This window comes from Athene cunicularia, assembly GCF_003259725.1.
Source record: "Athene cunicularia isolate RWA chromosome 7 unlocalized genomic scaffold, athCun1 chr7_part1, whole genome shotgun sequence".
NCBI classification, from domain to species: Eukaryota; Metazoa; Chordata; class Aves; order Strigiformes; family Strigidae; genus Athene; species Athene cunicularia.
This window is the reverse complement of record NW_020799107.1, coordinates 25,120,290-25,133,643: the sequence shown is the minus strand read 5'-3', so window position 1 is coordinate 25,133,643 and position 13,354 is coordinate 25,120,290. Positions and strand designations below refer to the sequence as shown.

The following is a 13,354-nucleotide window of genomic DNA, read 5'->3' as shown; positions in this document are numbered from 1 at the left end:
GCCATTGGGGCATGCTGTGGCTTGTTAACATGATGACATTAATTATTGTCAACCTTAAGGTTTCAAAAATCGTGTTTTGAAGCAAACAGGCTCATAAATATTTAATACTTTTTATTTGTCAGTTGCTTTCAAGTCTTTAAGGTTCTTGTTCTCAAGCTTCCCCACAGCCATCATGAATACAACTTCAATTGGAGCCATCTGATTCCAGAATTGAAAATTATAATATCCCTCAGAAAAGTAACTTGAATCAGTTATGAGTTGCATAAGCACAGCATTTGAATGTTACCAGGGCTGTTGCTTATTCTGTCAGGTAGAAGTTGGAATTTACTCTCCATATGCGATTGTGTCAGCCTGCTCTGGTGTTGTGGTCAGGCCAGGGTGTACATCAATTTCCTCAGTTAACTTTGTCATACTGGAGTTGGTTTAATAAATGTAGGATTCCTTACTAACAGAACCAACACAGTCATTGCTGTGGCTGGCTCAGGCCTGGTGAGCCCCTGGAGGGATCCTTGCTGAGGTCAGGTTTTTGAGAATCCACTTCAAAGCCAGTTGTGAAGGACAATGCGGTGGTTCATTGAATAGTGCCAGGAGGTTGCGGGAGGGGTGGGCTGGCACTGGAGCTGGTTGCTGGGTCAACCTGGGAGAACTGGACCTGAGGAGAGAGGCAAGTGGCACTCACCTAAGTGGTCACTTAGCCCAAGTGCACTGCATTTCAAAGGCTCAAAACACTGTGCCTGGTGTGGAGGGAGGGGCTGTGGCTCAGGTCAGGAGAGACCAGCTGGGAAACTGTGGGAGATGGCCGAGCGAGAAATCCTAATGACGTGGTGTGCCTGTGTCCTTCTGCTTGCGGCTGCTACTCCTTTGTTTTCAAACATTTAATCCTGCAGGGGAGCATATACGTGTGCCTTTATCTTTAGTGGGTTCATAAACTTGTTTTCCTGGAGAAACCTATACAATACCTGTGTTGGAGCTGGGCAGGTTTGCAGCTAAACCATGCATGGGTTTGGCATATGCTAATGGGAAAAGGCATTTAACCTTGTCTGAAGCTGTCTTGCTTGGAGGCTGGTGGGACACCACAGAGAGGAGTAAACTGTGCCTTGTGTCCTACAGGAGTCACAACTGGAGATGGGGGTACCAGACACTGGCCTTGGGGGAGGGCATAAGATGAGGTGTCCAAGGGATGTCTGTCTCAAAACCATTGACCAGTGCACACGAGGTCATGTCTGGCAAGAACAAGTAAGGAGGAATATATCTTTTCTTTTGAAATCAGTGAACTTGCCTGTGTGTGTTCTCAGCTTTTACAGGGGGCTCTCAGATCTTCAGAGAGTTGGGCTTTGCACACCTAGTAGGGGTTGAGCATGGAGTTTCAATGTACTGAAACGTGTATCAGCTTTAGCGGTTGCATATCTGCTCGTGATGCAGGACACCCATGTGGTGGGTGGGAAGACAGGTTTCTTCAGTGCCATCCACCTTCATCTGCACCCGAAATAAAGATTCTCATGAAAGAGATGCAGGTGATACTTGCTAGTTGTATCCATCTTGCATATTTGAGTTGCACTGATGTTTGGAGATGGGACATATGATAAATCGGCAAAGCAGGGCCCGAGCAAGTTCAGTACCTTGCAGAGTCAGACCTGAAGACCATAGCAAAGGCATCTTTGTTAGGAACAGACGTGATTGTAAGCTTTTTTTCCCAGTCTGTAGGAACTACAGGGTAACTATCTTCTCTAGAGCTTACAGACAAATAACTGAAAAATTTGAATCTGACGTCTTAACATTTTTAAAAAACAGAAAGCATATCCTTTCATTGGAAAGGAAATTTGAGACTTAATTACTTTGTTTTTAAAGGTCCCGGACTGGCAGTTCAGGCAGGGTAAATGCTGGCCCTTGCTTATGGTGGTTCCTGAACAACTAGCACAGTCTCTTGTCACCATTTTACACCTTGCCCAGACCTGAAGGGGTTACGTTTTAAAATGAATAATGACTAAATTTATTCGTCATGGACAAATGATGACAGCTGTTGAGATGCTCCTGTTAGCGCTTCCCAGGGGATAAAGTCAGGCTGGTTCCTAGTGCAAGCCAGCCCAGGCAGACAGACTCAGCTCATCTTCATCCTGGATTATTTGTCCCGGGTTCCCCTTGCTAGCAGGGAATTTCCTTCCTAGAAGTGAACTGAAGTTTTCCTGGGCTGAAATGAGTGTTGATGAGAATCCTGCAGAGCTGCAGTTGTAGAGAGGACTGAAGCCATAGCTGTTTAAATCCACGTGTGAGGACAGCATGCTTAATGAATACGAGGGGCAATGATTGATTATGTTCTGGAGTGAAAGCCGCGGCGCTCTGTGAAGCACTGTTACATCTGGGCACGCTATGGAAAATATGAAGGAATGTTGAGGAAGCTTATTTGCAGAAGGATATGTACTTGTAAGCAATATTTTTTCTCTTCTTAAATAATGTAAAGGAATTGAAAAATATAAAGCAAATTGTGTTCTCTGTTTCTCTGAGACAGCAGAGTGGTGAGCAGACAAAGGCCTTTTTTATAAGGGCATGTCTCTGATGGAGAGTACTGTATGGCCCTTATAAATGAGTGCTTGGGGGGGGTCTCGGGGTGGGAGAGCATCAGTGGTTATTTAATGTTAGAACATGGCACCAATTCCGCTTCAGTGCACCTCTGCTGGAGTCATGAGAGTTACACCCATGCTGAATTTACCACTCCATGATTTGTAGGTAGGCTGCAAAAAAAAAAATTCTAGTTCAAATGATTATTGTGAAAGTAGTCAACAAATGGGAAAGGGGGGGGAAAGCTTTTTAGTGATAATGCGTAGTAGCTTGTTTTTCTCTTATTTTCTGTACTCCCGTGTTCACGTTTCTTTCTGTTCTTTGTTTCTCTTTCTGTCCTGCACACGTGCTGCTGAAAGACTTGATGTGCAGTTCTAAATGTGGCGCTGTCATTCTGCACTGCTCAGATGAGAAAATGCTGTTGGGTTATTGAAGGGATATTCTGATTTGATAAATATGTAATGCTTAGTTTGTAGACTTAATAAACAGGAAGATGTGATTTGAATCCAAACATCCCCAAAACTGTGGGCTGGTTGGTTTTTTTGGAGTGTTGTATTTTTAGTTAATGCTCAGAAAAGCCTGTTTTAAATGAAAATGATAGTTTATTTAATTGCTAAAATGCTTCAGGAGTGTGATCCTTTTAATACCTGTTTTTCTGAATTGATGTTTATTATATGAAATAGCAAACCACACCCTCTTTTCCTTTCAGAGGGTTGAGGCTTTAAAAATGCAGATACTAGAGGAAGTGAGTTAACTAAGACTACATCTAGGTAGTCTGAAATGCAGCAGATAGAGAATTTTATTACCAGATGAAAGTGATTTTGAAGTAGTAAGTATCTTTTGTTTTGAATATGACTGACTTTCTCTTGGCTGCTAATATATGTATGACAAATAATCATTTGCTTAATATCTATATAGGAGCTTTTGAAATAATGCAATTAGGTCAAATTTTGCTCAGAAGTTTTTGTATTCAAGATTTTTGCATCGCTTAAACACCTTCCTAGAGGCTTCAGAGATTACACGTTTTAAAGTCTATTTTGATCTGCCATGACCTTTGATGCAACTCTCACCAAATAATGTTTTTTGAAATAATTCCTGTTTGAAATAGGAAAAAATATTCAATCTTCCTTTTTAAGAACTGCCTGTATAGAATTCACCGGGTGACAGGCACCTAACCTTGCAGAGAGTCACTCCTGTGATTACTGCAAAAACTGGGGGGGCCTGGGGGAAGACAGAATTTAATTTGGTTTTAACTTCCATCCAGTAGCCTTGTCTTGTATTCTTCTATTAGGTGAGAAACAGTGTTAATAAATCACACTGGAAAACTACGTTAATAAATCTTGAGTTGCTGTGTTAACACAGGATATAATCAAGCAACTTGTTAAGAATCTGTCCAGGCTAAACAGTCTCCTGCAGTGAATTTTCATTTAATTGAATTAAAAACATATTTTCTAGTTTTTTAATCATTCTCATGGTTCTTCCCTGAGCTCTCTTCAAATTATTTTTGAGTTATGTATGTCAGAACATGACCAGTGTCAGCATGGAGGTAGCACGGTCTCCGTGACTGCCTTAGGACACTGTGTTAAAGGGAGAGCCCACATCCTAAATGAGGCTTGTGATTTTCTTAGCTGTATGACCTTAAATTTTTTGATATTAAAGTTCATATATTCACTTTTGTCTTGTTCGCTTTTTCCTGAAAAGCAGTCATAGTACTTGTTACTATATTACCCCTTTCCTTTAGATGTTACTTTTTTTTCCCCTAGCCCTTTCCCATATTCCAAGATTTCTTGAGCATCAACATTAAGGGGAGAGAAGTCTTTGATCACTTTTCTTAACTTGCTGGATGCTGCTGTGTGTGCCAGTTCAGTGTTGTGCTGTGGTTGGAGTATGGCATCATGTGCATGCGTGTATATTGTTAATGTGGCTTTTAGGTTTTTAGATGATCTGTGATGGTTCTCCTGTGTCCCAGCTGCTAATAAGCCGGTACCACTGTGGGCAGGGAAAACTTTGTAAGGCTGTTGGGCTGAAGGCAATAGAGGCTTTTCGTTCTGTTCTTTTGCCTCCCCTGAAATATGTCTATACTGTTACCAGTTTCTTACTTTCAGAAAGCTCAACCTGTATTGAATTTTATTCATTAGCGTCTAACTAGGAGCCTGTATTTGTTACTAGATGTTCCCAGGTGCTTCCCTGAATAGGGGTGGATTGAAGCACCTGCTTGAGATTCTGCCAGGTAAAATTTTGCAAAGGAAATGTTCCTGAACCAGTGAAGCGCAGGTGTGTACATTGGACTGTTGGAGAGGGGTGGACGTGAAGCAGGTCTCAAATCTTGAATGAAGTGTTAGTGTAGAGAAGCTAAGTGATAGGGACTTGAGGTGGCTCTTTGGCCTTAATAAATAATGTGTGCCATCAATATCAGCTACCCAAACACTTTGTCACCTTTCAACCTAAGACTAGTTTTTAAAGTGGATTAGCTAATCTGTGTAAAACTGCAATATAGGCACTCTTTTGGAATTGAAGTGACCTTCACTGAGAATCAAAGTGACTGTAATTCATTTTAATTTAATTTATGTTCACGTTTGGAAGTAGGGGCTGAATTTCCCTTTGGATGTACACAGAAGGTTCAGTAAGCTTTAATACACCTTATATTTATGGCTTTTATGAATTTGAGGTAACTTTTTCTGTTTCATTGTAAAGAATCTCTGGTGATCATTAAAAAAGTTAAAAGTAGATTTGTAGCTCTGGATGGGTCTGTAATTAATGGTCTGTGGTTTATCAACAGTATGGATGTTGCTATGTGATCTTTCCTGGGTTACCCTGTTTATTCTTGGTTTCCAGGCATCTATCACAGTGTGACAGGGCAGCCTGTGCTGCCTGATCTCCTCTGCACTTGGATCTTGGGTTTGCTCATGGTCTTCGTTTCACTACAGCACATGGCAAAATAGCTCTCAGAGGCATAAGCATCAGAGATACAGACTGTATACACCCTAAGTATTATCTGTGGCTTGCATCTTTCTGCTGTAGATTTGAAGGTTATTCTTTTTATCTGAAAGCATTCATGGAAAGGGTTTATAACATAGTGGCTGCAGTAGCGAGGGATTGGATTCAGTAGCCTGGTGGTCATGCATGAATAACCAGATTTCTAGCACGAAGACACTGCTGAGATGAGAGCTGGCAGAGCAGACCTGAACATGCAGTATGTTTGCCATCATGTGGGCATGTTCCTTGGGACATCCATTTGCTTCGTTGGATTTATGGTTGAATGTGCTTTTTTTGGCAGATAAAATTTTTGACGATGAAGACTCTGTGGATGGGAACAGACCTTCCTCAGCCAGCTCCTCTACATCTTCAAAGGCCCCTGCAAACTCACGCAGAGTTGGGATGGGGACTACCCGCAGACTTGGGTCTGCAGCTCTGGGCTCCAAGTCTTCAAGTAAGCTAATAGCATATATGAATTGACCTTTATGGGAAGTATTTATAGTGTTCATGCTTGAACTCATTGCAAGGACTTTCAGACTGGCCTCCAGGATGTAGTAACAGATTTTTCCCTATGAAATCACTGCATGTACATTGTATGTCACAACTGATCTTTGGAAGGGTGAATCTCCAAGCAGTCGCCTCATCCCTGTAACGCCTTTTGCATTTGTGAAAGGTTGGACCTGTCCAGTTGTGCACTGAGAGCTTTGAGTAAATCATGTCAACATTGCAGCATGCAGATTTTTGCCTTTATAGCTGCAACTCTTCAGCTGAACTGAGGCAGGCTGCTTACAGCTACATGCTAAACTTCAACCCATGCAGTCTAAAACTGACACGCTGGCTTTGCTCTGAGACCTTTGGGCATTGCCAGTAATGAAGGTGCAGAAAGAAAACTGAGCAGTAATTCTGAATGTGAGCAATAATTCTACTTGTGGTTATAATTCAACATGTGACCTAGAGAAATGGAGAAAGTTCCCCATATCAGTCTCTAATCTGATTAGTATTCCAGAGACTATTTATCTTCCTTATCATATGTCTGTTTGTGCACCTGTCAGATCTGCACCTTCATCTATTATAGATAGGATTAAATCTTTTAAAATAAAATCTCCCATATAATTAAAGCAAATATTCCCTTTCATCTTTCAGACTGTGTCCCCTAACTGTTGAGTGACTACTGTAATGACTTCCTTAATGTGCCCTCTGTGCCTGGGAGTTGAAGGATGCTGTGAATGTCTAGTCTGTGCCTGGCATTGAATTTCACTGTCTCTGCTTTCATTACCTCTGTAGCACTCTGAGGCTGCATGGATAGTGAACTTTCTCCTGATTAGGTGCCTCGATAGATGGTGGTTTCTTAATTGATTCTCTTGTTGATAAGAAGATTGAAAAGGCTTTTTCATTTGTATGTCAGCAGCCAAAGAGGGAGCAGGTGCTGTGGATGAAGAAGACTTCATTAAGGCATTTGAAGATGTCCCAACGGTTCAGGTAAGTAGAATTACATGTTAAAACACACAGTATTAAAAAGCAGAAGATGGATATAGGATCTAATCCTAATCACTGGCAAATTGGGCTTCATTGTGATGTTGACAAATCTTCTTTGAGGGGAAGGCAAATTAGAAGTTGGAGGGAGGCAAGTTTTAAATGGTGGTATCTGCCAGTATTTTGTGTGAAACCCTCAGAAGTGGGGGGAATGGGGATGGGAGGTTGTGATAGAGGTACCACAAGTGTGATGGAGCTGGAACTGGATGTGTGTGCTGCACAGTGCAGTCTGGTCAAACAAAAACTTAAGTCAGCAGAAGTCTCTCCATGTTTCATTTGTACCATCTGGAAACTGAAAGGTGACTTGTGTCTCCAGGATTGTTGCTGTTGCGAGTGTGACAACCAGACAGTGCATGTTTGATGATAGATTTAGCTGGATAGCTGAGGTGTGTCACACATCCTCTCCTTCACCAGAGCTTTATTTTTGGGACAGCTAAACATCACATGTATCACTCATGATCTTCTGTATGTCTTGACTAATAAAGCCACTAGTAGCTGTGGGAATGCTGCTAAAAATTGTGAAAATATAGTATAATAATAAAATATGATCCTTTAATCATCCTGTCGTTATTTAGTAATTTTTGATTGCAGAAAATGGGCGTTAATTCTTTGCAGCTGTGTCCAAGGCTAGGACATGAGGAACAAAGAATGTGAGAATGTATTTGGGAAGTGATCTGATTTTCTGGACTAAATCTTGCATTATGGTGCTACTCTTTATTTAAATTTGCAGATTTATTCCAGCCGGGATCTTGAGGAATCCATAAACAAAATAAGAGAGATACTATCAGATGACAAGCATGACTGGGAACAGAGAGTTTCCGCGGTAAGTAGTGAACATAATGAGTTCTGTTAAAGTTTTTCTGCACTGAGCTTAATCCCATGAAGAGGGTATTGGGAGAACCTTGGAGTAAGGCTCGGATGTAGCTGAAGTGATAAGCCTCTGTTATGTTCCCCCAAGTTCCTTTTGAGACTGAATTTAAACCACGTTTATGAAGAATAATGCTATTTAATATACAAGAATCTGTTGAGACAGCATCAGCTTGAAGTGAAAGACATGGAGCAAATCCTGGTGTGAAGCTAGAAATTTGCAAGCAGGTGGCTGAAATCAAAATGTCAAAAGCGGTATTTGGAATATCTTAAAAGTTTCTGATGAGACAGAAAGTCAATTTGCTTATAGAGAATTTATTTATACTTTTGCAAAAGGAGGTGTAAAATAATTCAGAAAGAACTTACTTAAGTTTTGAATAAATAAATATGACTGTGGGATATGTGGAAGTGGAAAATTAGATGTTATATGCATGCCAAGATTGAGTTTTATTTACTGAGGTAAGCTGTGTTTTCATGATGCAAATAGATGCATGATCTTGTCTACACTGTAGACTTTCATCACTTGTGTAGGAACTTTGACATGTCTGTCAAATCCTGTATTACAGATCTGAGTGGCAAACTGTGCTGATTCAGCTTGCTTCAGGTTTTTTTGTTTGCTGTGCTCTGAGTAACAATGAGCTTAAATTGAGGCACTATACAGGCACATCAGTATACATGGGGGCCTGTGAAGGTGTCCAAAAGAATTCCTGTAGGATAAAATGGTTGTCCCTGTAAAATTAATAGAAAATTTCCCATTTTGATGGGGTCAGGATTCTACTTCTATTAGAGCCAGATAATTTTAATGAAGGCAATGGACATATTCTAGATACAGGCTAGTATCACTCAGATCTGAGTATGAGCCATGCCCTTTAAGTCTAGTCATCATTTTTATACAGCAGTCAGCTGTGAGAGGACCTAAGCTTTAGAAGCTACTGCAAATAGGTGGTTTCTAAGGGGAATAGAGGAGAACCTTTAAGACATCTTTTGGCTTAAAAAGTAGCAGTCAATTTATTAACAATATAGTTTGAGCAGCTGGGTGCAACACTTCTGGACTTCTATAACCATGTTTATATTATCGTACTTAGTATGTTAATCTAGGAGTTGAATATAAGATCGGAAATAATAAAATTGCTTGGAATTTAAGAAAAGGGCCCTGGAAACAGAGTATCAGCCCTGAACGTAACTGTCCTTGTATTTATTGCTTATTAACAGTCACTGCTTTCTTTTATGGTTCTAATAGTTGAAAAAGATCCGGTCATTACTTTTGGCTGGAGCTGCAGAATATGATAACTTCTTCCAACACTTAAGACTTTTGGATGGAGCGTTTAAATTATCTGCTAAAGACCTGCGGTCTCAAGTAGTACGAGAGGCTTGTATCACATTGGGGTAAGTTTACTTTCTTGATGTGCTTAAAATGTGATGTAGAAAAAAGAAACAAGACACTGGTTAAAACACATTTAAGATGTAATCCATGCTACTAGTACTAGACAGTTACAGGTAGAATATGATTTTGCTACAGCTGTTTAAAATTGTCCACATAGGCCACTGATTGTATTTTGGCCAAGCTGTGTTCCTGAGTGCTAAACGATGCTGATTTGAGATGCTGAATGCATGAGCAAGCCGTGTATTCGTGCACCGACTAGCGAAGGATTGAAAATAAATCTGAAAATGTGTATGTTTTGTTCTGGTTTGTCTTGAGACAGTTTTTATTTCTGATGGTTTATTCTTTGCGAAATGCTTCAAGAAAAAGGGTGCTGCAATGTTTCTACCAGCTGCTTTTTTTTTTTTTTTTTTTTTTTTTTTTTTTTTTTTTAAAGCAAATTAGGCAGTTTCGGAGAAACTAATATAAACTAACAAGTTCAGAAAAATGCATTCTTTCAGCATGATCCCATTTGATAATAAATTTTTAGCTGTGCTTGTTACACTGAAGTTACCGTTTCTCAGAGTTCAGATGAATACAGAACATGAGTTTGAAATGAAAGTGAAGGAACTATTTTTTGTAACATGGTGTTCTCTGTCCTTTGGACTTGGAGAGGAGGTGACAGTTGTGAAGATTAAGATGTCAGATGTGCTTATGTCAGATACTCTGTAGAAGTCTGACTCTCTTAATCCTCAGCATGCTTACCAGCATGACTTCATTCTGTTTTTCAGACATTTGTCATCAGTTTTGGGAAACAAGTTTGACCATGGGGCAGAAGCCATCATGCCAACAATTTTTAATCTAATTCCAAATAGTGCCAAAGTCATGGCCACTTCTGGTGTTGTAGCAGTTAGATTAATCATTCGAGTAAGTATACATCAAAAGAGAAGTGTTATCATTTCCAAATACTGTGGTGTTTCTGAGGAAATATGAATGTTGCTGCAATGAGAATTAGAGTAAGTGCCTAATCTACTTTTCTGATTGTGCTGGTCTTGGCTGTCTCAGATGTCATGCAGCCTTGTGTAGATGATGATAGTTAAGCCCTGCCAAAATAGTAGGAAAAATGTTTCTTTGCAGAGTAAGATATTTCCATCCCTTTAAGAGCTGAGCAAACTTTTTTCTTTGAATGGGTTTTAAACCTGCCTTGCAGGACAGACTCATCCTCTTAATTATGCTGTAAAACTCCCCACAATGTATATTTCCTAAAACCATTAGGTCACAGAGGTGACTTCTGCCTAGTGATTCACCGAGGAAGCTGTAGATAGTCTGATATCTCTCAGGTTGTCACCATTGATGGTTTAGATCCTCTTGCAGTGACTTCAACTCCTTGACTCACTGTAGCCTGTCATTATAGAAGAAAATCAAATATCTGTTAAAGATATTTCAACAGATCAAATATTTTTAATAATAAAAACATCTGTCTATCTGTTAGTGTTCCTTTATTTAGCAGTTCTATTTTTAAGAATTGAACAAAACATAAATAACTGCATGCTACGCTCATGTGGCTGAAAGAAGTGGCTTTTCATTCCATGAAACTGCGGTGTAAAGATTTCTTCCTGATTTTGTTTTCTTCTAGCATACGCACATCCCTCGATTAATACCCATCATAACCAGTAATTGTACCTCCAAGTCTGTTGCAGTTAGAAGGTAAGCATTTAGTTTGGATTTAGTCTCTTTTTTATCATCAAATAAGGCAACGTGTACTTTCATTTATTTGTTTTTATTTATGTAAAGAGTTGATATGCACACTTGCTAAAGAATGCATCTCATTCTTCTCCAGAGTTGAGATCAAATTTAAAGTCAGCTATCTTGTGTAAGCTGCAGCACTGCAGAGAAGTAAAGGCACTTTTCTGTAAAGAGGAATGGTTTTTATAATCTAATCTTTGTGCTTACCTGTCATTACAACATCATATTATTTTGCCTTCTTTACAGGCATGTTTCTGTTCTCCACTACTAGCCACTATAGTGACAGTCTTTGGGCCAGTCAGCAGAAGTAATGTTCTGTGATAACATCATGTGGAAGTTGGACTGGTTGTGCTAATGGTCCTCTCTGCACTTAAAATCTAAGTGCACTTCTGTCCGCTACCTCACTGAGAGAATCTTGCCTGGTCTGTGTAGATTAGCTAGTTAGACAAAAATAGGACCTTCATGGTTGTTGAATTTGGTGACAATCCTTGAATAAGTAACAGCACGCTTGTGCCTTAGTTTCTTGAAATGAGGAAGGGAGATTAAAGTTGAGAAGATCTGTCTCCACATGAAGCTAAATGTGAAGTTTCCTTCTGAAGCCTGAATTAACAGGTACAAAGTATCATTAGCATGGATCTTCTGGGTCTGTATCCTCTTTAGTGAAAAGGGGGGCTTTCTGGATTGTTTTATGTCAGGGCCTCTCTTCAGAATTCTCTGTAGTGAGCTGTCTCCAGTCACCACCAGACTGTTTATTGATGGTGTTTATAGAGATGTTGATGTTTTTATTGGGGTGATTACTGAATTCTAATGTCCCCAAAAGCTTCACAATACAAGATGTCTGTTGTTCAGAGGCAGGTATGGCAGTCAGTGTGCTTCTGTTAACTTGGAGAACTCAGCATTTCTTCTCTTTCTATTATCAGGCGCTGTTTTGAATTTTTAGACTTGCTGTTGCAGGAGTGGCAAACACACTCCCTGGAAAGGTAAGCTCTGTAAACAAGTGAGTTAATTCTCTCCTGTTTATGTCTGGGGAGGTTAATTCTGGAGAAAGGACAGTCCAGGAGGTGACGTTATATCAGGTAGCTCTAGCAGAGATAAGATATTTTGCCACAAAAAAATCACTTAGGTACGTGCACACACGCCATTTGTCCCTGTAGTTCTGGCAGTCAGAGTTCGGTGAGTCTGTCTCCTATGTCAGCCTTGGAAAACCTGGCTGAGTGAATCCCTGAACTTAATAGAGTCTTTTTTTTTTTTTTTCTTTTGCACTCTAAAGTGAATTGATGAGGTAAAGCTTCTGAGGCTTCTACAGTTCTACAGCTTCAGTCAAATGAACAGTGAAAGTAACTGTGGGAGAAGAGACTGGGACACAATTTCCTTAGTCCTAGACTATTTAAGTGTTAAGAGAGTGTTTCTGCATGCAAGCAGTTAAAGTAGATAACTAAAGACTGACCTATGAAGAATGCTGCTTGTCTTTTCCTAGTCAGCAGTGTGGGTGAAATAAAACTGACTTGTAAGAGTAAATAAATAAAGGATCTTACATGGAAATGGAAAGATGTGATATTTGTTCTTGAACACCAAGACAAAACCAAATTAGTCATTTCTTTGTAAGTGTGACGTGTCTTTCTGGACTGCTGGATAATGTTTTCCTTCTCATTTCAGACACATATCAGTGTTAGCTGAAACAATAAAGAAAGGAATTCATGATGCAGACTCTGAAGCCAGGATAGAGGCAAGAAAGTAAGTGGAAACTGTTGTTGGTGTCTTTTCTTCCTCCTGTTCTTTGCCCCTATTGTGTTGTGAGTCAGTGGTATTGCATGTTGCAGACTGGGGTCCAGACAAATTTCCTGGCAGTTGATGCCGCCTTTCCCTTGGCTTCAGTGGGAGTGTGTACTTCAGCAGGAGATGTCATATGAGGTGATCCCATGGGGCTGAGATATATATGTATCACATCTTCTGATGGTGCTTGTTTCACTTTGTTCTTTTAATGTTATTGTATTCTTATCTGTCTGAGCAGATAAAATGCTTACCCGAGTTGTGATAGAGTTGAGAGCTAGTAACGTCTTTTTTTTTTTTTTGATGTTTGAGTTGCTTGTAGTTAACTGAAATTTCTTCTGTTTAGTACAAAAATACTATTATTTCTAATTTTTCTTTTCTTTTTGGCCTGTGTATAAGACCTAGGATGTAGTAATGCTGGGAGAGGAGTGGCTGGCTGGAGAGCAGCCCTGTAAGAAAGGGATGGGGGGGTGCCAGTGGACAGCAGGCTCAGTGTGAGTCAGCAGGGTGCCCTGGCAGCTAAGAGAGCAAACTGCATCATGGGGT

The 13,354-nt window shown here is 40.0% G+C and overlaps 1 protein-coding gene across 22 annotated transcripts in view; it reads left to right on the top strand.

The window, feature by feature from the left end:
• CLASP1 (cytoplasmic linker associated protein 1) overlaps window positions 1-13,354 on the top strand; it is a 176,948-nt gene that overhangs the window by 76,952 nt on the left and 86,642 nt on the right. For 21 of the 22 annotated variants that reach the window (XM_026852674.1, XM_026852681.1, XM_026852667.1 and 18 more), the window contains 8 exons: window positions 5,834-5,986; window positions 6,938-7,011; window positions 7,796-7,888; window positions 9,173-9,318; window positions 10,084-10,219; window positions 10,929-10,999; window positions 11,959-12,018; window positions 12,695-12,772. In XM_026852674.1, the coding sequence (XP_026708475.1) occupies window positions 5,834-5,986; window positions 6,938-7,011; window positions 7,796-7,888; window positions 9,173-9,318; window positions 10,084-10,219; window positions 10,929-10,999; window positions 11,959-12,018; window positions 12,695-12,772 (811 nt within the window). Of the gene's footprint in view, window positions 1-2,159; window positions 2,422-5,833; window positions 5,987-6,937; window positions 7,012-7,795; window positions 7,889-9,172; window positions 9,319-10,083; window positions 10,220-10,928; window positions 11,000-11,958; window positions 12,019-12,694; window positions 12,773-13,354 lie in introns of those variants that run through there. The other variant, XM_026852682.1, reaches the window with a different exon arrangement.